The sequence below is a fragment of the Hemitrygon akajei genome, chromosome 28, assembly GCF_048418815.1.
Source record: "Hemitrygon akajei chromosome 28, sHemAka1.3, whole genome shotgun sequence".
In the NCBI taxonomy this organism is placed as follows: Eukaryota; Metazoa; Chordata; class Chondrichthyes; order Myliobatiformes; family Dasyatidae; genus Hemitrygon; species Hemitrygon akajei.
Window position 1 is genome coordinate 7,027,053 of NC_133151.1, and position 24,326 is coordinate 7,051,378.

At 53.0% G+C, this 24,326-nt stretch overlaps 1 protein-coding gene across 2 annotated transcripts in view; it reads right to left on the reverse strand.

Annotated features, from left to right (window-relative positions):
- LOC140717645 (malate dehydrogenase, cytoplasmic-like) overlaps nucleotides 1-24,326 on the reverse strand; it is a 59,223-nt gene that overhangs the window by 8,182 nt on the left and 26,715 nt on the right. For both annotated transcript variants that reach the window (XM_073031257.1, XM_073031256.1), the window contains 4 exons: nucleotides 19,845-19,955; nucleotides 13,746-13,859; nucleotides 11,764-11,853; nucleotides 6,655-6,775 (listed from right to left, as the gene is read on the reverse strand). In XM_073031257.1, the coding sequence (XP_072887358.1) occupies nucleotides 6,655-6,775; nucleotides 11,764-11,853; nucleotides 13,746-13,859; nucleotides 19,845-19,955 (436 nt within the window). The remainder of the gene's footprint in view (nucleotides 1-6,654; nucleotides 6,776-11,763; nucleotides 11,854-13,745; nucleotides 13,860-19,844; nucleotides 19,956-24,326) is intronic.

A 24,326-nucleotide genomic window follows, 5' to 3' on the forward strand; every position in this document is an offset into this window, starting at 1 on the left:
CCGCCAGTTACTCAACTCGCTCCAAGACTTTATAACCAGCACCACCGTATCATTCTCGATTCGGACACATAAGTAACATGCCGGACCAGTCTACAGGGAGTCGCAGGCCTTCGGGGAGGTACGCCAAGGCGGCTGCCTCTCCAGCCTCGGACAACGCCCTGTTTCGGACGGTGAAGGCTGAACGCGGGGTGCAATGTATTTTGCGTCCTGGAACTACCCTGGAAAAGTGCCTGGAGGCTATGGAGGACTTGTTGGGGAAAGATGGTGTTTTAGCCGCTGAGAAAGAGTTCGGGAAGGCGGTGTTTTACCTGAGGAATGATGAGTTGGTGCACTGGGCCCTCAGTAGAGGGATCACGATAGAGAACATCTTTTTACAGATGGAGCTAGTGACGGCTCCCACACAGCGCATCGTCCTCGGTCACGTACAGCCTTTCATCCCCAACGAAGACCTGCTTCCCGCACTGGCCCGCTTGGGGCAAGTATGGTCAGAAATAACTGCCGTCAGGCACAAGTTCAGGAGACGCACCCTCCGTACCGTAATCTCTTTCCGGCGACAGGTATTCATGAAACTGGAAAAGGAGGACGAAGTTGAGGGCCGGTTTACTGTCCGGCATGAGGGGGTAGATTATCAGGTGTATTGGAGCTCTGAACGCCCACGGTGCCATGCGTGCGGGGAGGTGGGGCACTTTCAGAGGGATTGTCCGAACACCCGAAAACCCAGGGAGTCCACTTCGGGAACCAGCGCCCCAGCTAACTCTGCCCCTGATCCCATTCCTGCTCCTACACCTGTGCCGGCCCTTGCTCCTGCCCCTGACCCTGTCTCTAACCCTGTCCCTGTTCCTACGTCTGTTCCAGTCTCTGCTCCTACCCCTGTGGTTCAGGCGGGTGATCCTGAGGCTACGGAAAGGGAGGTTCAGGCGAGGGGCGGGGTGGAGTCTGTGCGGGGCAAGAAGGCGAGGAAGAAATCGAAACACATGAAGAAGTCGGCCCCCGAGACCGCAGAGCTCACGCCCATTTGCCCTGAGGTGGAGAGGGAGGCTCGGGGAAGCGTACGGTTGGACGGGGCGATAGAAGCGGAGAGTACCGCTCCATCGGTGAATTCCGCACCTGTGTGCTCCTCCGGCTTGAAGAGGATATGGGATTGTTCCCCCAAGAGGGCAGAGAACGTAGATGAGGGGGAGTCCCAGAAAGGGGTGGGGATCCGGGTGGAAGTTGAGTCTAACCTTGAATCCCCAGATGTAGCCACCAGTCCTGTGGTGGGTGGTGTGGTTGTGCTTGAAGCTAGTGCTGGGCCTGTTTGCACACCTAAAACAGACCCGGAGCACTCCACCCAGGACTTAGCAGTAAGCGCCTCCCTGGAGGCAAATGTATTAAATAGTACAAGTGGAGAGGAGACCAGGCTCTCTCACAGTCAGCATAAGGCTGCCGGTGAATCCATTGGACCAGAACTGCTGGGGTCTCCTGGGGAGGGTGATATAACCTGCATGCCGACTCCATCAACTAATGGCCTGCAGGAAGTCCCTTGGGATTTTCCCTCCATCGTCGCAACTGTGGGTAAGACTGATGCGACGGTGGAGCGGGAAGGTATGAGGGAGGTACCCGCTGTGCAGTGTGGGTTACAGGGGCAGCCACCTTATACACCACATGAGGAGGAAGATGGGGGATCTGTCTGCAGTGAGGGGTTGGAGGGAGATTCTTTTGATAGCGAGACAATGGACATCCTCACCCCTCCTGAAAAATCCCCATTGATACTTGTGGAGGAGATCAGAGAGTTTATTCACTCCCCCGTGGGTGCAAAGCATCGGCCTAAACTCGCCTCGCTTCGATGGCCTAGCATGCCGAGGCTAGTGAAGTCCCTGCGAGTCATCCTCAGACGGAAGGGGCAGGGGAAAGGGAAGGGGAGGAAGAATGCTGTGTCAGGGAATGACAGACGGCAGCTGAAATCCTTCCTGGATGACCTGGTGAGGGACATCAAGGTGAGAAACAGCCTCGCTCCTTCGGGAGATGGTGGGTCACAGGGTAGTGATGGTAGCAGTCGGGGCCGGAAGGCAAAGTATATTCTTGGTTTTCTTCCGGATTGTGTGGCTGAGGGCGCCACCGCTCTCAACGGGAAGGGTACCGGTGCTAAGGCCTAGTGTGCTCCCGATATGAAACTTACCATAGCTAGTTTAAATGTAAACGGTAGCAGGGGCTCTCTCCGCAGATATAACAATCTCTGAGTCCTCAGGGATGGGAGATACGCGGTGAGTTTCCTGCAGGAAACCCATACCACCCCAGGGGACGAGTCCGCTTGGCTCCTGGAGTGGCAGGGCGGGGTCTACATGAGTCACCTTAGCTCCAACTCTAGCGGGGGTGGCGATCCTATTAGCCCCAACCTTCCGGCCAGAAATCGTAGGGGTCCAAGATGTTGTGCCCGGCCGTCTGCTCCACCTGGAGTACCGCTGCATTTTATCAACGTGTATGCTCCGAGGCGCGGGGTGATGCAGACGCGCCTATTCTGTCAGCTGTCCACCTTGCTGAGTTCCATCGATCCTGGGGACTGCGTCATCCTCGGGGGAGACTTCAACTGTACCCTCGAGGTGGAGGACCGCTCGGGGGTCTTCTCCAGAAGATCTAGAGAGGGGGGTTCCCGGATAGACCGCCTGTATATCTCTCGGGCTTATGTTTCCTGCGTGTTGGCGTCCTCCATGTGGCCGGTGTCGTGCTCGGATCATCACCTTGTGTGCATGGAATTTACTCCTCTGCACCCTCGGGTGGGATCCGGGTATTGGCACTTTAACAACCGGCTGCTGGAGGAGAGCCGATTCCGGGATTCATTCCGAGCGTTCTGGGCCACCTGGAGAGAGAGACGGAGAGAGTTCTGCTCCCTCCGGTTTTTATGTTGGGAGTACACTAGGGGGTCGACAAAGAGGCGGGGCTCTGAGATTGAGCGGCTTGAGAGAGCGTTGCTTGACCTAGAGTCCTGTCTTGGTCCGACCGGTGAAGACCATCAAATGTGGCAGGAATACCAGGAGAAGAAGGACGCACTCAGGCATCTGCAGCTTCAGCAGTCCCGAGGTGAATATGTGAGGTCGCGGATCCAAATGCTGCAAGATTTGGACCGCGGCTCACCCTTCTTCTACTCGTTGGAGAAGTGGCGGGGAGTTCAAAAGCAGCTGGTGGAGCTACTGGCTGCTGATGGCTCCTCCGTCACGGATCCTGACGAAATTATCAAAGAAGTCCGCACTTTCTATCGGTCCTTATTCTCACCAGATCCGTCAAATGCAGGGGCGTGCAGTGAGGTCTGGGAAGATTTAGCAAAGGTCAGCCCAGAAGACGCAGCACGTCTGGACGCTCCCCTGACTCGGGAGGAGCTGTCTACTGCCCTTCGGCAACTCCGGAGGGGAAAATCCCCTGGCATAGATGGTCTGAGCGTGGAGTTCTATCAGGCTTTTTGGGATGTCCTGGGGGTCGATTACAGCCTTGTTCTAGGGGAGAGCCTAGCCACCGGGGAAATGCCCCTCTCATGGCGGAGAGCTGTTGTGGTCCTGCTGCCCAAGAAGGGAGACCTTCGCCTGCTAAAGAACTGGCGCTCGGTCTCCCTCTTGTGCGCGGACTATAAGATCTTCGCCCGGGCAATGGCCAACCATCTTGGTTCAGTACTGAGACAGGTGATTCACCCTGACCAATCTTACACGGTCCCGGGCCACTCCATCCAGGACAATGTCCACCTAGTACGGGACCTGATCCACCTGCAGCAGGAGACTGGGTCCTGGGCAGCGTTTCTCTCTCTTGACCAGGAGAAGGCGTTTGACCGGGTAGACCACAGTTTCCTGGTGGGCACTCTGCAGGCCTTTGGACTCGGACCACATTTTGTGGCCCGAGTTCGGCTCCTATACTCTGCCGCGGAGTGCCTTGTTAAGGTCAATGGATCACTGGCAGCGCCCATTCCCTTCAGGAGAGGAATACGTCAGGGATGCCCCATGTCCGGTCAATTGTACACGATCTGTGTCGAGCCATTCCTAAGCCTCCTACGGTGAAAGCTGACAGGTCTGGTTCTGCGTGAACCGGACATGGAGGTCGTCCTGTCGGCCTACGCCAATGATGTACTCCTCATTACGACAGATCCCAATGACCTGCGGAGGATGCGCGAGTGCCAAGAAGTTTTCTCGGCAGCATCCTCCGCTAGGATCAACTGGGCGAAATGTTCCGGACTCTTAGTGCGTCAGTAGCAGGTGGACTCCCTGCCGGAGGAGATGAGAGCTTTTGAGTGGAGCACTAGACGTCTCCTCTATCTGGGAGTCTACCTGAGTCCTTCTGGGGAGACCTGGCTGGCGAACTGGCAGGACCTGGAGACGAAAGTCATGGCCCGGCTGGGGCGATGGTCAGGCCTTCTCAGGGTACTTTCCTATCGAGGCAGGGTGGTGGTCATAAACCAGCTGGTGGCCTCCATGTTGTGGTATCGGATGGTCACCTTGGCCCCTCCTGCCTCGTTTGTTGCGAGAATGCAGAGGAAGTTAGTGGACTTCTTCTGGGGCAACAGGAAACACTGGGTCTCTGCAGCGGTCTTGAGTCTCCCAATGGGAGAGGGCGGACAGTCGCTGGTGTGCGTTCGAACGCGACTGGCGGCTCTCCGCCTCAGGACTCTGCAGAGATTCCTGGACGCCGAGCACCCTCCCAGGTGGCACGTGTTGGCGACTTTCTTCCTCCGGAGGGGTTGCTGTCTTCACGAAGACATGCGGCTACCACCGGCGGGCGTCAGCCGTACTGCTTTGCGGAGTCTGCCTACTGAGAGTCTGGAACATGGTCGCCTCAGGTCGGGAATCCCCTCCTCTGGCGGAGGGTGAGGTCCTGGCGGACCCTTGCCCTACCTCAGTGGATGTCAGTACGGCTCAGTTGTGTGGACCGACTCAGGCCGAGCTGCTTGTCGGGCCCGGACCCCGCAATCTTCTCCGAGAGCCATGTCCACACAACTTGAGCCGTCTCTCATCGATACCCACAGTCCCGTTCAGGGATGCAAGTAAGAGGTATTTGTATGGGCTGCTGCTCCACACCCTCCACTTCCTTGCCCTTGTCCACCGTCCCGACACACCATGGCAGTCGGTCTTTCCACCCGGAGGTGAGGAGGGTCCCCACTGGAAGTCCCTTTACGAGGGGGTTCTTCCCATGCACCTGGGGGATCTCGGCTGGAGGGTGCTGCATAGAGCGGTGCCCTGCAATAAGTTTTTTAGTTTGTACATGGATCTCCCACCTGCATGCCACTTCTGCGGGCTGGAGGAGACCGTGTACCACATGTACATGGAGTGTGCGAGGCTGCAGCCTCTTTTTGCATATTTGCGTGGGCTGCTTCTCGCCTTCTGGCTGCATTTTAACCCCACCCTATTTATATATGGTCATCCAGTAAGGAGGGGGCATGGAGGGATGAGGATGTCCTAGTCAACTTGCTCCTGGGGCTGGCGAAATCCGCCATCCGAGGGTCTTGGAAACGGGTGGCGGGAGGATCTCCCCGGGCAGACTGCCTGGCAATGTTTAGAGGGTATGTTCGTGCCCGGGTAAATATTGAAAAAGAACACGCGCAGTCCACGGCGACCTTAGAGGAGTTTCGAGACCGTTGGGCTCCGCGGGGTGTAAGGGCCATCGTGGATAGAGATGGCAACATTTTGGTGTAATGTCTATTGTCTATTTGTAGTGAAGTAATTGTGTTTGCCACTGATTTGTATATATTGTATAGCACCGATATTTGTAATAAAGGATTTTGTAATTAAAAAAAAAGGGGTCAGAGACAGAGTGAAGCTCCCTCCACACCGTCCCATCACACACTCCCGGGGTCAGACACAGAGTGAAGCTCCCTCCGCACCGTCCCATCACACACTCCCGGGGTCAGACACAGAGTGAATCTCCCTCCGCACCGTCCCATCACACACTCCCGGGGTCAGACACAGAGTGAAGCTCCCTCCGCACCGTCCCATCACACACTCCCGGGGTCAGACACAGAGTGAAGCTCCCTCCACACCGTCCCATCACACACTCCCGGGGTCAGACACAGAGTGAATCTCCCTCCGCACCGTCCCATCGCACACTCCCGGGGTCAGACACAGAGTGAATCTCCCTCCACACTGTCCCATCGCACACTCCCGGGGTCAGACACAGAGTGAAACTCCCTCCACACCGTCCCATCACACACTCCCGGGGTCAGACACAGAGTGAATCTCCCTCCGCACCGTCCCATCACACACTCCCGGGGTCAGACACAGAGTGAATCTCCCTCCGCACTGTCCCATCACACACTCCCGGGGTCAGACACAGAGTGAATCTCCCTCCACACCGTCCCATCCCACACTCCCGGGGTCAGACACAGAGTGAAACTCCCTCCACACCGTCCCATCACACACTCCCGGGGTCAGACACAGAGTGAATCTCCCTCCACACCGTCCCATCACACACTCCCGGGGTCAGACACAGAGTGAAACTCCCTCCACACCGTCCCATCACACACTCCCGGGGTCAGACACAGAGTGAAGCTCACTTTACAGGGGTTCCAACCTTTTTCTAAGCCATCGACCAATACCACTAAGCAAGGGGTCTGTGGACCTACTCTGCACTCTCCCATCAGTGGCAGCTTTGCTACTGACCCTACAGTGTCCGAACTCACCCCTGTCCTGAGGGCATACTCACTCCTTGCCAGAAACATCAGGGCCATATCCCGCTGGGTGAGCAGCTCCTGAGCGGTCAGTGCCATCCTGTGCCGGAGCAGGGGTGAGAGGTGGAGTCCTGGAATTATCTGCCAGCGTCCATCCTGCAAACAGAGCAGAAACAGTCCCTGAACCGAATACGCCTTCTTCACCGCTGACTCAACCTGGAGGTTAGCCTTTCGGGTATCCTGCACAAGGACTCCCAAGTCCCGTTGCATCCCTGCATTTTAAATTCTCTCCCCATCTAAGTAGTAGTCTGCCCGTTTATTTCTCCCACCAAAGTGCACGACCATATTGTATTTCATTTGCCACTTCTCTGGTGTAGGTCGGAGGGTTCAGTGTTTGGGTGGTTTTTGACTTGCTTTCTAGCTGGTTCAGCACAGACACTGTGGGCCAAATGGCCTGTTCCTGTGCTCAAAACGTTCGGGAGGATGCATGGCTCTGTCTATGTTTGCAAACACGGGCAACACTTGGACAAGCTGTTGTACGAGGGCCTGTTTCTGTCCTGAGTTACACTGTGACTCTACGTTGGGGGGATAAAATGTTAACTAAAGTGCATTTAAGTGTAACTGGAGTAACACACAACCTGCCAGTCCAACATCTACAAAGCCCCAGGTTATCGGAGTTATACCGGGTCCCATCGAGGGACAAAGGTTCAGCACAGTGTCCGTATAAACCAGTCGGACTTTATTTGGAAACAGCGCATGAAAACACCTAATGGGGAGCGTGAGTTGGAAGAGCAAATGTGTAAGGAGATAGCAGATATTTGTAGTAAACACAAGGTGGTGACTGTGGGAGATTTTAATTTTCCACACATAGATTGGGAAGCTCATTCTGTAAAAGGGCTGGATGGTTTAGAGTTTGTGAAATGTGTGCAGGATAGTTTTTTGCAACAATACATAGAAGTACCGACTAGAGATGGGGCAGTGTTGGATCTCCTGTTAGGGAATGCGATAGGTCAGCTGACAGATGTATGTGTTGGGGAGCACTTCGGGTCCAGTGATCACAATAGCATTAGCTTCAATATAATTATGGAGAAGGACAGGACTGGACCTAGAGTTGAGATTTTTGATTGGAGAAAGGCTAACTTTGAGGAGATGCGCAGGGATTTAGAGAGAGTGGATTGGGTCAAGTTGTTTTATGGGAAGGATGTAATAGAGAAATAGAGGTCATTTAAGGGTGAAATTATGAGGGTACAGAATCTTTATGTTCCTGTTCGGTTGAAAGGAAAGGTTAAAGGTTTGAAAGCGCCATGGTTTTCAAGGGATATTAGAAACTTGGTTCGAAAAAAGAGGAATGTCTACAATAGATATAGGCAGCATGGAGTAAAGGAATTGCTCGAGGAATATAAAGAATGTAAAAGGAAACTTAAGAAAGAGATTAGAAAAGCTAAAAGAAGTTACGAGTTTGGTTTGGCAAATAAGGTGGAAGTAAATCCGAAAGGCTTCTACAGTTATATTAAAAGCAAGAGGATAGTGAGGGATAAAATTGGTCCCTTAGAGAATCAGGGTGGTCAGCTATGTATGGAGCCGAGGGAGATGGGAGAGATTTTGAACGATTTCTTCTCTTCGGTATTCACTAAGGAGAAGGATATTGAATAGTGTAAGGCGTGGGAAACAAGTAAGGAAGTTATGGAACCTATGACAATTAAAGAGGTGGAAGTACTGGCGCTTTTAAGAAATTTTAAAGTGGATAAATCTCCGGGTCCTGACCAGATATTCCCCAGGACCTTGAGGGAAGTTTGTGTAGAGATAGCAGGAGCTCTGACGGAGATCTTTCAGATGTCATTAGAAACGGGGATTGTGCCGGAGGATTGGCGTATTGCTCATGTGGTTCCATTGTTTAAAAAGGGTTCTAGAAGTAAGCCTGGCAATTATAGACCTGTCAGTTTGACAACAGTGGTGGGTAAATTAATGGAAAGTATTCTTAGAGATAGTATTTATAATTATCTGGATAGACAGGATCTGATTAGGAGTAGCCAGCATGGATTTGTGCGTGGAAGGTCATGTTTGACAAACCTTATTGAATTTTTTGAAGTAGTTACGAGGAATGTTGACGAGGGTAAGGCAGTGGATGTAGTCTATATGGACTTCAGCAAGGCCTTTGACGAAGTTCCACATGGAAGGTTAGTTAAGAAGGTTCAGTCGTTAGGTATTAATGCTGGAGTAATAAAATGGCTTCAACAGTGGCTAGATGGGAGATGCCAGAGAGTAGTGGTGGATAATTGTTTATCGGGATGGAGGCCGGTGACTAGCGGGGTGCCTCAGGGATCTGTTTTGGGCCCAATGTTGTTTGTAATATACATAAATGATCTGGATGATGGGGTGGTAAATTGGATTAGTAAGTATGCTGATGATACTAAGGTAGGAGGTGTTGTGGATAATGAGGTGGGTTTTCAAAGCTTGCAGGGAGATTTATGCCGGTTAGAAGAATGGGCTGAACGTTGGCAGATGGAGTTTAATGCTGAGAAGTGTGAGGTTCTACATTTTGGCAGGAATAATCCAAATAGAACATACAGGGTAAATGGTAGGGCATTGAGGAATGCAGTGGAACAGAGAGATCTAGGAATAACAGTGCATAGTTCCCTGAAGGTGGAGTCTCATGTAGATAGGGTGGTGAAGAAGGCTTTTGGAACGCTGGCCTTTATAAATCAGAGCATTGAGTACAGAAGTTGGGATGTAATGTTAAAATTGTACAAGGCATTGGTAAGGCCAAATTTGGAATATTGTGTACAGTTCTGGTCACCGAATTATAGGAAAGATATCAATAAATTAGAGAGAGTGCAGAGACGATTTACTAGGATGTTACCTGGGTTTCAGCACTTAAGTTACAGAGAAAGGTTGAACAAGTTAGGTCTCTATTCATTGGAGTGTAGAAGGTTGAGGGGGGATTTGATCGAGGTATTTAAAATGTTGAGCGGGATAGATAGAGTTGACGTGAATAGGCTGTTTCCATTGAGAGTAGGGGAGATTCAAACAAGAGGACATGATTTGAGAGTTAGGGGGCAAAAGTTTAAGGGAAACACGAGGGGGTATTTCTTTACTCAGAGAGTGATAGCTGTGTGGAATGAGCTTCCTGTAGAAGTAGTAGAGGCCAGTTCAGTTGTGTCATTTAAGGTAAAATTGGATAGGTATATGGACAGGAAAGGAGTGGAGGGTTATGGGCTGAGTGCGGGTAGGTGGGACTAGGTGAGATTAAGAGTTCGGCACGGACTAGGAGGGCCGGAATGGCCTGTTTCCGTGCTGTGATTGTTATATGGTTATATGGAAAGGCCCTTTCGCCTAATCGCCAGTGACCAATTCACCTACCTTAGACTGTGAGAGGGAACTGGAGCACCCAGGGGCGGGGGAACAAACAAGGCTGCTTGCAGACTTCCTCGGAACGCCGGAACACCCCAAGGTGTAACGGAGCTGTGCTAACTGTTACGCTATGTTCTCTCCAGTTGCCAGGGAGGATGAAGAAAATGTCAGCGGACTTCAGGAGGGCGCAGATGGACCGCTCCTTCCGTGAGCACATGGCCCCTCCACAGAGAGGGGGAGGTGCGCCAGGTTCCCGGGAGTTGACATCATGACGACCTCACCTGGTCGCTCAATATCACCTCCCTGAACAAGAAGGCAGAACAGTGCCTCCACTTCCTGAGGAGATTGAGGCAGGCGAGGCTTCACCCCACCTCCCCCATCTTAACTGAATTTTACAGGAGCACCACTGAGAGTGTTCTGACAAGCTGCATCTCCATCTGGTCTGGGAGCAGCCGAGCATCGGACCGGAAGTCCCTACAAAGGACTGTGAGACCAGACTAAGAGGATCACAGGGGTCATTTATCAGGAACGCTCCTTAGTATTATCCAGGATCCCACCTGCCCATCCAGCATCCTCTCTGACTTTCTACCATCAGGCAGGAGACTCCGATGCACAAAGACAGGAACGGTCAGGGTGGGAAACAGTTTCTTCCCTCAGGCCACAAGGCTTCTGAACTCCCTGCCACATCACATTCGAAGTGTCACTGGTTAATCTGTTCTGTACCCGACAATATTTAACCTATACATTTCCGTTTGTTATTTATGTGTGATTAATTCATCTGTCGATTTTACCCTTACCTTCGAGTGTTATGTGCTTTACACCCTGGTCCGGAGAAAAGACGTTTGACGGAATACGTGTATATAGTTAAAAGACCACAGACTTGACTGGACTCTTCCCAGTCACTGAGTACAGGCCAAGCTATTCGGCTGAGGGCAGCACTTGCAGTCTGGACCGACGGGGAGGTGGGAGAACCTTTACAGAGACTCCACTCCCTCGGTCCCGCAGCTCAGGGTGGAATTCCTCTCAGTAACGTGGCCGCCAACGCTGTGTCGGGCCGGGTCAGGAGGAAGAGGCGAGGGGAGAGGTGGGCCCAGGCACGCGAGGATACGGCTGCCACCGGGGAGCGATTGGAATTGGTGGATGGCCCGGAGTGAGGAGCCCAACTGTGACTGTCAGAGAGAGAGAGAGCGACAGAGGGAGATAGAAAGATGGAGAGGTAAAGAGAAAGGCAGAGAGACGGACAGCGAGAGTGAAAGATATACGATAATTTAAGATTATTCAATGTCATTCCCAGTGCCCAGGTGTAAAGGAGAACAGATTGCAGTTCCGATGCAGAATGAAAAAGAATCACAGTAAGACAAAGAATGCAATGATAAAAAAAACACAGACACAATAAATATAAATACATTAGATAGCTTGTATTCAAACAGAGAAACAGCCAGAGAGACAGAGGGAAAGAGAGACAGACAGAGGGGGGAAAGGATGGGAATATGAGATGAGAAGAGAAAGGAAGGCAAGAGTTCTGTAGAGGAGAGAGTCACGGTGGGGGAATGGCGAGAGTGAGGTATGGGGCGGATGCTGGTGTACAGCAAGATCCCACAGCAAGGCAGCTCTGCTTTAATGAGATGGGACGATGAGTATAACATTAGCCCTGGGGGTGGAGGGGCAGAGATCTATTCAGCCAGGCTCCACATCATCTATGTGCCCCCCCCCCACCCCTGAGGAGGAGATGGAGAAGTGGGTTCCTCGCTATCGTGGGGCCTGAGGTCCCCCATTCGCACGATCGCAGGTACCTGCACGGCGACGGGAAAGGAGAGGACGAGCCCGTCGGGAACTCCGTAGCCATTCCGACTGGAGACAACCCCCATGGACACCCACTCTCCCTGGGGGGGGGGGGGGAGGAAACAAAACGACACAATCAAAGGTTAGTGCAGGATTGGCGCCCGTGGGCGATCAGCGCAGTTTGGAAGGGCCTAAGGGCCTCTGTCCTTAAACATGAGAGGTGCCAGGTATCCAGAGCAACGCCCACAAAGCACTGGAGGAGCTCGGCAACCCGGACGACCAGAGAGTCGACGGTTTCTTGGTCCCAGACGCATGCAGGATCGTTGACTGAAGCCCTCCGACCTGCTGAGTTCCTCCAGCCCCTCCTTCCCCTGCCCTGGCCCCCCCCCCCCCCCACCGGGGCAGGGGGACTCTGGGAAGCTTGCAGGCCCCCTGCCCTCCACACGCCAGGGGTCACCTAGCTCCTGATCCAAAATGGCCGGGATGTATTCCCCCACCCCTCCCAGAGAAGTGAGAGGTGTCCTTGAAGAACGAACCCACCCCCCCCCCACAGATTAAACTGCCCTCGGATAAGAGATCCCGTCACCCCCTTTCCGTGCAAGCCCCTCCCCTCAGAGCACAAAAAAAAACAGGCCATTCGGTCCAGTACAACTGTACTGGCCACTAAGCGTCCACCTACAACACTTGGTCAGGCCTCATCCAAACTTCCTTCCCAAATACCCCGGGAGTATCTGCATAGAAAGCTCCACCCCACAGCCCTCTTACCCCTCACCTTGAATCCAAACCCTCTGGTTAGAGATAACTCCGCTAAAGGGGGAGGTTTTGTATTCGTTATGCTCCTCATTACTATGAGGAAGGAGGGAAAAGAGGGAGGGCAAGAGGGGTGGGTGGGAGAGGGGAAGGGGGATGAGGGAAGACGGTGAGGGTTAGGATGGGGGAGGGATGGGAGGAGTGGAGGGGGAGGAGGAGACAAAAGCAGCAAATCAAACCCATTTCCCAGCCCTACCTCCCTCACACTCAGATGGGCCTCCGACCACCTCCAGGTCTCCAGTCCTGGGTCCCAGGGCTCACGCCTCGCTGTGCCTACACTTCCGCTGCCTCGCGAGATCTAAACCCACTCAAATCCCGGTCACTCTCCCCCCTCCCGTCGGGAACACACCGCCACCAGGCTGGAGCGCAGCATCTACCCCGCTGTTATCAGGCTCCTGACCGGACCTCTAGAGTGATCACCTCACTGTCTACCTGCCCTGCGCTCTCTCAGTAACCGTAGCACGGTACTCTGCTTCCCTTTGTATATATGATCTGACTGGATGGCGCACAAGCATTTCATCGGGCAAATCTCATCCCAGTGGGTCAAGGTCGCTTCTCGTTTCACTTTGAACTGGGATGCTGAGCAAACCGTGGAACCTTTGTGGGCTCTCTTCTCAGCAGCTTGCTCTGCGACCACAGACGGCATCGCACCCCTCCTCCAGATCTCTGAGTACTCAGGGGGAATCTCGAGGCAACCCGGGCAAATGTCTCCCCGCTGGGGAAGGTTACCTGAGTGGAACTGAGAGGGATGGGGACACGGCTTTGTGATACCACTTTGTATCACGTCACACCATTGGGCAGTGCCATGTCACCACAAATCGCGTCACACCATTGGGCAGCGTCGTGACATTACAAATCGCATCACGCCATTGGTTGGCATTGTGGCATCATGAATCATGTCATATTATTGGTCAGCATCGTGACATCACGATGGACCGTGGCACACCATTGGTCAGTGCCATGTCACCACAAATCATGTCACACCATTGGGCAGCGTCGGGACATCATGAATCATGTCAAACTATTGGTCAGCATCGTGACATCACGACGAATCACGTCACACCATTTGTCGGCGCCATGGCACCACGATGAAACACATTACGCCATAGGTCAGTGTCGTGACGTTACGAATCACGTCACACCATTGGTCAGTGCCTGCCCACGGTGACCCAAGGGATTGTACCTGCTTCGTCCCAGACCACCAGACCCTCAGGTGGTCACAGATGGCTTTGGCAACAGACGCAGCACGGGGGAGATGGCGTGCCCGGACCGCGGCCACTTCCCGCTGTTGGGCGCCCTACGGGAGAGAGAGAGAGAGAGAGAGGTTAACAGCTGAAGGATCTGGGAGCGGACGGCTGACCTGGTGTGTGAGAGATGGAGAGGAGGACAGGGAGAAAGAAAGAAGGAGATGGAGAACAGAGCTGGGATCGAGTGACAGGCAGCAGGAGGTCGAAGAACAGGCACGAAGACACTCAAAGACAGGAAAAGAGAGAAACATAGACAGTGAGAGGCTGCAGATATGCAGGCAGTTCAGTCTCTGTCCGTCTGAACTTTTTCTAACTCTCTCTGTGTATCATATATACAGAAAGTCTTAGGCACACGTTTTGAAAAATACCATAAAACAAAGATGCTTTCAAAGTAAATTTCATTATCAGACTACATGTACATCATTACATACAACCCTGAGATTCATTTCCCTGCGGGCATCCTCAGAAAATCTATAGAATAGTAACTGTAAACAGGATCAATGAAAGATCAACCAGAGTGCAGAAGACAACAAACTGTGCAAATGCAAATATAAATAAATAGCAATAAATAACGAGAACACGAGATAAAGAGTCCGTGAAGTGAGATCATTGGTTGTGGGAACATCTCACTGGATGGGTAAGTGAGTGTAGTTACCCCTTTTGTTCAGGAGCCTGGTGGTTGAGGGGTGGTAACTGTTCCTGAACCTGGTGGTGTGAGTCCTGAGGCTCTTCTACCTTCTGCCTGATAGCAGCAGAGAGGAGTGAGAATGGCCTGAGTGGCGGGGAGGGGTTTCTGATGATGGACGCTGCTTTTCTATGACAACGCTTCAAAGTGAATGGTTGTGAGGGCTTTACCCGTAATGCACTGGGCCGAATCCTCTAGCTTTTAACGAAATGAAAAGTTTCCAAATATCAAAAAGCTTACGAAATAGAGCAGTAAATAGAAAATGAAAGTACCGTGGCAGTGCCCCACTCTCTGAGGGACCTCGCTCTCTCCGGTGGGGTATAAAATGTACCGTGGGAGTGCCCCACTCTCTGAGGAAACTCGTTCCCTCTGGTGGGGTATAAAATGTACCGTGGGACTGCCCCACTCTCTGAGGGACCTCGTTCTCTCCGGTGGGGTATAAAATGTACCGTGGGAGTGCCCCACTCTCTGAGGGACCTCGTTCCCTCTGGTGGGGTATAAAAAGTACCGTGGGACTGCCCCACTCTCTGAGGAACCTCATTCTCTACGGTGGGATATAAAATGTACCGTGGGAGTGCCCCACTCTCTGAGGTACCTCGTTCTCTCCGGTGGGGTATAAAATGTACAGTGGGAGTGCCCCACTCTCTGAGGGACCTGTTCTCTCCGGTGGGGTATAAAATGTACCGTGGGAGTGCCCCACTCGAGGTACCTCGTTCCCTCTGGTGGGGTATAAAATGTACCGTGGGACTGCCCCACTCTCTGAGGAACCTCGTTCTCTCCGGTGGGGTATAAAATGTACAGTGGGACTGCCCCACTCTCTGAGGGACCTCGTCCTATCCGGTGGGGTATAAAATGTGCCGTGGGAGTGCCCCACTCTTGAGGTACCTCGTTCCCTCTAGTGGGGTATAAAATGTACCGTGGGAGTGCCCCACTCTCTGAGGTACCTCGTTCTCTCCGGTGGGGTATAAAATGTACCGTGGGAGTGCCCCACTCTCTGAGGTACCTCGTTCTCTCCGGTGGGGTATAAAATGTACCGTGGGAGTGCCCCACTCTCTGAGGAACCTCGTTCCCTCTGGTGGGGAATAAAATGTACCGTGGGAGTGCCCCATTCTCTGAGGTACCTCGTTCTCTCCGGTGGGGTATAAAATGTGCCGTGGGAGTGCCCCACTCTTGAGGTACCTCGTTCTCTCCGGTGGGGTATAAAATGTACCGTGGGAGTGCCCCACTCTCTGAGGGACCTCGCTCACTCCGGTGGGGTATAAAATGTACCGTGGGAGTGCCCCACTCTCTGAGGGACCTCGCTCCCTCCGGTGGGGTATAAAATGTACCGTGGGAGTGCCCCACTCTCTGAGGGACCTCGTTCTCTCCGGTGGGGTATAAAAAGTACCGTGGGAGTGCCCCACTCTCTTAGGGACCTCGCTCCCTCCGGTGGGGTATAAAATGTACAGTGGGAGTGCCCCACTCTCTGAGGAACCTCGTTCTCTCCGGTGGGGTATAAAAAGTACCGTGGGAGTGCCCCACTCTCTGAGGAACCTCGTTCTCTCCGGTGGGATATAAAATGTACCGTGGGAGTGCCCCACTCTCTGAGGGACCTCGCTCCCTCTGGTGGGGTATAAAATGTACCGTGGGAGTGCCCCACTCTCTGAGGAACCTCGTTCTCTCCGGTGGGGTATAAAATGTACCGTGGGAGTGCCCCACTCTCTGAGGTACCTCGTTCCCTCTGGTGGGGTATAAAATGTACCGTGGGAGTGCCCCACTCTCTGAGGGACCTCGTTCTCTCCGGTGGGGTATAAAAAGTACCGTGGGAGTGCCCCACTCTCTGAGGAACCTCGTTCTCTCCGGTGGGATATAAAATGTACCGTGGGAGTGCCCCACTCTCTGAGGGACCTCGCTCCCTCTGGTGGGGTATAAAATGTACCGTGGGAGTGCCCCACTCTCTGAGGAACCTCGTTCTCTCCGGTGGGGTATAAAATGTACCGTGGGAGTGCCCCACTCTCTGAGGTACCTCGTTCCCTCTGGTGGGGTATAAAATGTACCGTGGGAGTGCCCCACTCTCTGAGGGACCTCGTTCTCTCCGGTGTGGTATAAAATGTACCGTGGGAGTGCCCCACTCTCTGAGGGACCTCGTCCTCTCCGGTGGGGTATAAAATGTACCGTGGGAGTGCCCCACTCTCTGAGGAACCTCGTTCTCTCCGGTGGGGTATAAAATGTACCGTGTGAGTGCCCACTCTCTGAAGAACCTCGTTCTCTCCGGTGGGGTATAAAATGTACCGTGGGAGTGCCCCACTCTCTGAGGGACCTCGTTCTCTCCGGTGGGGTATAAAATGTACCGTGGGAGTGCCCACTCTCTGAGGAACCTTGCTCTCTCCAGTGGGGTATAAAATGTACCGTGGGAGTGCCCCACTCTTGAGGTACCTTGTTCCCACTGGTGGGGTATAAAATGTGCCGTGGGAGTGCCCCACTCTCTGAGGAACCTCGTTCTCTCCGGTGGGGTATAAAATGTACCGTGGGAGTGCCCCACTCTCTGAGGGACCTCGTTCTCTCCGGTGTGGTATAAAATGTACCGTGGGAGTGCCCCACTCTGAGGGACCTCGTCCTCTCCGGTGGGGTATAAAATGTACCGTGGGAGTGCCCCACTCTCTGAGGGACCTCGCTCCCTCCGGTGGGGTATAAAATGTACCGTGGGAGTGCCCCACTCTCTGAGGGACCTCGCTCTCTCCGGTGGGGTATAAAATGTACCGTGGCAGTGCCCCACTCTCTGAGGGACCTCGCTCTCTCCGGTGGGGTATAAAAAGTATCGTGGGACTGCCCCACTCTCTGAGGGACCTCGTTCTCTCCGGTAGGGTATAAAACGTACCGTGGCAGTGCCCCACTCTCTGAGGAACCTCGTTCTCTCCGGTGGGGTATAAAACGTACCGTGGGAGTGCCCCATTCTCTGAGGGACCTCGTTCTCTCCGGTGAGGTATAAAACGTACCGTGGGTGTGCCCCACTCTCTGAGGTACCTCGTTCTCTCCGGTGGGGTATAAAATGTACCGTGGGAGTGCCCCACTCTCTGAGGAACCTCGTTCTCTCCGGTGGGGTATAAAATGTATCGTGGGAGTGCCCACTCTCTGAAGGACCTCGTTCTCTCCGGTGGGGTATAAAATGTACCGTGGGAGTGCCCCACTCTCTGAGGGACCTCGTTCTCTCCGGTGGGGTATAAAATGTACCGTGGGAGTGCCCCACTCTCTGAGGAACCTCGTTCTCTCCGGTGGGGTATAAAATGTACCGTGGGAGTGCCCCACTCTTGAGGTACCTTGTTCCCACTGGTGGGGTATAAAATGTGCCGTGGGAGTGCCCCACTCTCTGAGGAACCTCGTTCTCTCCGGTGGGGTATAAAATGTACCGTGGGAGCGCCCACTCTCTGAGGAACCTCGTTCTCTCCGGTGGGGTATAAAATGTACCGTGGGAGTGCCCCACTCTCTGAGGAACCTCGTCCTCTCCGGTGGGGTATAAAATGTACCGTGGGAGTGCCCACTCTCTGAGGAACCTTGCTCTCTCCAGTGGGGTATAAAATGTACCGTGGGAGTGCCCCACTCTTGAGGTACCTTGTTCCCACTGGTGGGGTATAAAATGTGCCGTGGGAGTGCCCCACTCTCTGAGGAACCTCGTTCTCTCCGGTGGGGTATAAAATGTACCGTGGGAGTGCCCCACTCTCTGAAGAACCTCGTTCTTTCCGGTGGGGTATAAAATGTACCGTGGGAGTGCCCACTCTCTGAGGAACCTCGTTCTCTCCGGTGGGGTATAAAATGTACCGTGGGAGTGCCCCACTCTCTGAGGAACCTCGTTCTCTCCGATGGGGTATAAAATGTACCGTGGGAGTGCCCCACTCTCTGAGGTACCTCGGTCTCTCTGGTGGGGTATACAAGATTCCTTGGCCCCCACTTTCTGGAGGTAAATACCTTACTCCCAATCGACACTGTTACCCAGCTGAGTGCGGGAGGTCGCTGTGTGGAGATCATTTTGGGAGTTTCCCCTTTTACAGAATTCACCGGCCGGAGAAGTTGTGGCATAATATAGTGATTTAGATGCATATCATATTTTTTACTGAGTTAAGTATTGTATGTTATTAGTTTTGCTACAACAAGTGTATGGGACATTGGAAAAAAAAAGTTGAATTTCCCCATGGGGATGAATAAAGTATCTATCTATCTATCTAAAGACACGGGCTTTCACGGTCACGTGACCTTTTAATCACTCTGTTGTTGAAGAGTCACCCCACCCAACCCTCTCTTGTTTCTTTCATCATACTTGCTCCAGAACTTTCTCTCCCCAATTCCCTCCCCAATCCTCTCTCGAATTCCTGCCACGTCCCCCCCCAACTCTCTTTGGAATTCCCTCACAACTATCCGTCCAATTCCCTCCCCATTCCCCCCACCCACTAATTTATTCTCCCCCCATTCCCTAACACTTGCCCCCCATATTGTACACGGGGCAAATTGACCCACTGACTTCCCTGCATGTTGTTGGGATGTGGGCAGGAACCAGAGCGCCTGGGGGAAACCCTTGCGATCATGGGGAGAATGTGCAAACTCCACACACGTATACCCCCTCCCTCTCATTTCTTCCATTCCCTCTCTTCCCCGACCCTCTCTCAACTTCCACCCCTCCTGAACTCTCTTCAGAATTCCCTACCGCCTTTCTGCACTTCCCCTCCAACCCTCTCTCCAGTTCCCTTCCCGCCCAACTCTCTCCACTCTCAGAAACTTGCTCCCCCACTCTGCCAATTTCCACCCAAATCTGCCCCCTTCCATCAAGCCCTTTCTCCCTCTCTCTCTGAAATGGAGAGAGAGAGAGGGTGAGAAGGAGAAAGGGTGAGTGAAGGGGTGTGAGAGAGGGTGATGGGGTAGTGAGGAGAGAGACTGAGGGGGTAAGAGGGTGAGGAAGAGGAAGAGAGGGAAAGGAAAAGAGAAGAGGAGGGAGAGCAAAAGAGGAAGAGAGGGGAGAGGAAAAGAGGAAGGGGAGAGGAAAAGAAGAAGGGGAGAGGAAAAGAGGAAGGGGAGAGGAAAAGAAGAAGGGGAGAGGAAAAGAGGAAAGGGGAGAGAGGAAGAGGGGGAGAGGAAAAGAGGAAGGGGAGAGGAAAGGAAGAGGGGAGAGAGGAAAAGAGGAAGAGAAGGGAGAGGAAAAGAGGAAGGGGGAGAGGAAAAGAGGAAGAGAAGGAGAGAGACTCAGGGCAAGTTTCCCCCAATCTCCCTTGACTTCCCTCTGGAGTTCTCTCTCCAACACCCCCGGCACTTCCCTCCTCAGCACCTCTCCCAGCTGACGTGTACGGATCACTGTGGAGACCGGAGGATCTCCTCGTTTCCCTACCTGGGTCTGGTCCAGCCCGGCCAGGCAGGTAAAGTTTTCCGGAGGGATGGAAGGTGCGGAGATCATGGAGACCAGGCAGTTGGTGTTGGCGAAGTCCCCCACCACCAGGACCTGCAGGTGACGGGGAGAAAGGAGTCTGTGTCTCATGATGACAGCAAAGGCGGCTATTTAGCCCGTCAGGTCTATTCTACGTGACGTATTCTCCCACATCATCCTCAACTCGCCGACTCCCCTGCAATCCTCCTGCCTCACACGTCATTGAGATGCCCCCTGGGGGAACCCACAGTTTCTCAAACAAACTCGGAGGGTTAGGTGCCAAGCCTGGGAGGAAGGTGGCAACAGGATTGATGTAGGGTGAGTGTGAGCGGGTGGCGGACTGGAAGGCTACGTAACTCGACGGCGGCCCTGCGTCAGACAGGCCTCAGAGTAAACGGCTGGCGTCTTGTATTGCAGTTGCACAAGATGATCGTGAAGCAACGCTTACAATATTCCGTCCTTTGGGTCACCCTGCCGCTAAGTTGGAAAGAGGGCAGAGGAGACTTAGGATGATGCTGCGGGGATTTGATGGGCTGAGTCAGGGAGGGACTCTGTCCATTGGAGGCTGAGGGGTGATCTTACAGAAGTCTACAAAATCACGTAAATGTAAATGTGCGGTTTTATTTTTCCCTCCCAGGGCTGAGAGATCAACTAAAGGCCCCAAGGCTTCAGATGAGAGGGGAGAGAATTAATGGGAAGTGACAGATGAAACACAGGAGGAACTCGGCAAGTCAACTGGCATCTAAATGATCGACTTTTCGGACCAGGATCCTTCTATCCTGACGGTCTGAAACGTCGACCGATTCTTCCCCTCCACAGACGCTGCCCGACTCGCTGAGATCCTCTCTAGTGTTTTGTCTGTGTTGCTCTGGATTTCCAGCGTCCGCAGAAGCTCTTGTGTTTATGATTTAATAGGAGACTGAGGGGGCAAAGTTTTCACCCAGATGGTGGGCAGTATATGGGCCGAGCTGCCAGAGGAAGTGGGCGAGGCAGCCGTATCAAGGAATAGTTGGAAAGGAAAGTTTTAGAAGGATATGGGGAAAATGGAACCGGGATGGGAATCTTTGCAACCATCGACCAGATGGGTCGAAGGGCTCGTTTCTATGCTGAGTGAATCAGTGACTCTCCGACCGTGTTAAATGCTATTTGTTCTTGCTATTGAGGGAGTGCAGCGTAGATTCACGAGGTTAATTCCCGGGATGGCGGGACTGTCATATGTTAAAAAATTGGAGTGACTAGGCTTGTATACACTGGAATTTAGAAGGATGAGAGGGGATCTGATTGAAACATATAAGATTATTAAGGGATTGGACACGCTAGAGGCAGGAAACATTGGGGGAGTCCAGATCCAGAGGCCACAGTTTAAGAATAAGGGGTAGGCCATTTAGAACGGAATTGAGGAAAAACTTTTTCACCCAGAGAGTTGTGGATCTATGGAATGCTCTGCCTCAGAAGGCAGCGGAGACCAATTCTCTGGATGCTTTCAAGAAAGAGTTAGATAGAGCTCTTAAAGATAGTGCAGAGAAATGGGGAGAAGGCAGGAATGGGGTACTAACTGTGGATGGCGGTGCTGGGTTGAGGGGCCGAACGGCCTACTCCTGCATCTATTGTCTATAAATGCCCCTGTCGGTGTCGATTTTAATGAGTGTGTGTAAGAGGAAGGTTCAAAGGTTAATTTATTATCAAAGTAAACAACTCGGAAACACTTCTCCAGATAGCCAAGAATGGCAGCGTGATCATTGACCCCCAAATTCCTCTTCCTCACACAAATAAAACGAACAAAACGGATCAGACACTCCGTCCCCCAAATCCCTCCTCCCAACAAAAAAATGAATGAAACAGATCAGGCACATGGACCCCCAAATACCCCTCCCTGCACAAAAAAAGAACAAACTACAAGAAAATAACAAACACAAAGAGATTCTGCAGATACTGGAAACCCACACAAAACACTGGGGGAACTCAGCAGGTCAGGCAGCATCTACGGACGGGAATAAACACTCGATGTTTCCGGCTGAGACCTTTCGTCGGGACTGGAAAGGACGGGGGGGGGGGGGGGGCAGAAACCAGAATAAGAAGGTGGAGTGAGGGGGGGGTGTTTACTGGGAGACGGTAGGTGGACGAGATAAAGGGCTGAAGGGTATAGGAGAGGAGAGTGGGCCATGGAAAAAGGGTGAGGGGTAACCAGAAGGTGGTCATGAGAGTGGAGTGGAGAAGATGAGCCAGAGGCCTGTTAGGGCATATTCTGGAATTACAGAATATAATAAATATTATTTTCAACAGCAACCAGTCTTCAGATCTGAATATGGATTGTAGATTGAGTTTAAAATGCAGCTCAGAACAATGGTCTTCCTGGAGTGGCAGATTGGGGTGAATGAGAAGAGGGCATGTCCTGGGTGGTGGGGGTCCTTTCTGAGGCACCGCTCCTTGAAGATGTCCTGGATACGATGGAGGCCGGTGCCCGTGATGGAGCTGACTGAGTTTACAACTCTCTGCAGCTTGCTTCGATCCTGTGCAGTAGCCCCCCACACACCCCCACTCCGTACCAGATGCGAGAATGCTCTCCACAGTACATCTAGAGAAGTTTTCAAGTGTTTTAGGTGACAAACCAAACCCCTCAAACTCCTGGTGAAATATGGCCGCTGTCTTGCCTTCTTTGTAGCTGCATCGGTATGTTGGGACCAGGTTAGATAATCTGAGATGTTGACACCCAGGAACGTGAAATTGCTCACTCCCTCTCCACTTCTGATCCCTCTATGAGAACTGGTGTACGGTCCCTCGTCTTATGCTTCGGTCTTACTGATGCTGAGCGCAAGGTTATCATTGCCGTGTTTGTTGTTGAAAGGTTGCTGAAGCACGACGAGTGCAGCGTAACGACAAAATGGGCCCGCCACCAACTTTGATCTTTAACATATAAAAATGTGACGCAATGTTGGGACGGGGAGCCTCTCTGCAGAGTGACTCCAAATGTTGGTGTGTACTGAACGAAAGACCTTTAAACGACGATCTTTGTGTCTCTCGGTGGCTTTCGTTGACAGGCACAAGGGTCACCAGAATGCGGAATGGAAAAGAAGTTGGGGAAGAAGGTTGGAGAGGGTTCGAAGGAGGTTGGAGGGTTCGAAGGAGGTTGGAGAGGATTCCAAGGAGGTTGGAGGGTTCGAAGGAGGTTGGAGGGTTCGAAGGTTGGAGAGGGCTGGAAGGAGGTTGGGGGGATCGAAGGAGGTTGGAGGGTTCGAAGGAGGTTGGAGAGGGTTCGAAGGAGGTTGGAGAGGGCTGGAAGGAGGTTGGAGGGTTTGAAGGAGGTTGGAGGGTTCGAAGGTTGGAGAGGGCTGGAAGGAGGTTGGGGGGATTGAAGGAGGTTGGAGAGGGCTGGAAGGAGGTTGGAGGGTTTGAAGGAGGTTGGAGGGTTCGAAGGTTGGAGAGGGCTGGAAGGAGGTTGGAGGGTTCGAAGGAGGTTGGAGAGGGATCGAAGGAAGTTGGAGAGGGTTCGAAGGAGGTTGGAGAGGGATCGAAGGAGGTTGGAGAGGGTTCGAAGGAGGTTGGAGAGGGCTGGAAGGAGGTTGGAGGGTTTGAAGGAGGTTGGAGAGGGATCGAAGGAGGTTGGAGAGGGTTCGAAGGAGGTTGGAGAGGGATCGAAGGAGGTTGGAGAGGGTTCGAAGGAGGTTGGAGAGGGCTGGAAGGAGGTTGGAGGGTTTGAAGGAGGTTGGAGGGTTCGAAGGTTGGAGAGGGCTGGAAGGAGGTTGGGGGGATCGAAGGAGGTTGGAGAGGGTTCGAAGGAGGTTGGAGAGGGCTGGAAGGAGGTTGGAGGGTTTGAAGGAGGTTGGAGAGGGATCGAAGGAGGTTGGAGAGGATTCCAAGGAGGTTGGAGGGTTCGAAGGAGGTTGGAGGGTTCGAAGGTTGGAGAGGGCTGGAAGGAGGTTGGAGGGTTCGAAGGAGGTTGGAGAGGGATCGAAGGAGGTTGGAGAGGGTTCGAAGGTTGGAGAGGGCTGGAAGGAGGTTGGGGGGATCGAAGGAGGTTGGAGAGGGCTGGAAGGAGGTTGGAGGGTTCGAAGGAGGTTGGAGAGGGATCGAAGGAGGTTGGAGAGGGTTCGAAGGAGGTTGGAGAGGGTTCGAAGGAGGTTGGAGAGGGCTGGAAGGAGGTTGGAGGGTTTGAAGGTTGGAGAGGGCTGGAAGGAGGTTGGGGGGATTGAAGGAGGTTGGAGAGGGCTGGAAGGAGGTTGGAGGGTTTGAAGGAGGTTGGAGGGTTCGAAGGTTGGAGAGGGCTGGAAGGAGGTTGGAGGGTTCGAAGGACGTTGGAGAGGGATCGAAGGAGGTTGGAGAGGGTTCGAAGGAGGTTGGAGAGGGCTGGAAGGAGGTTGGAGGGTTTGAAGGAGGTTGGAGAGGGCTCGAAGGAGGTTGGAGAGGCTTTGAAGGAGGTTCAGGAAAATGATTCCAGGATTGAACGGC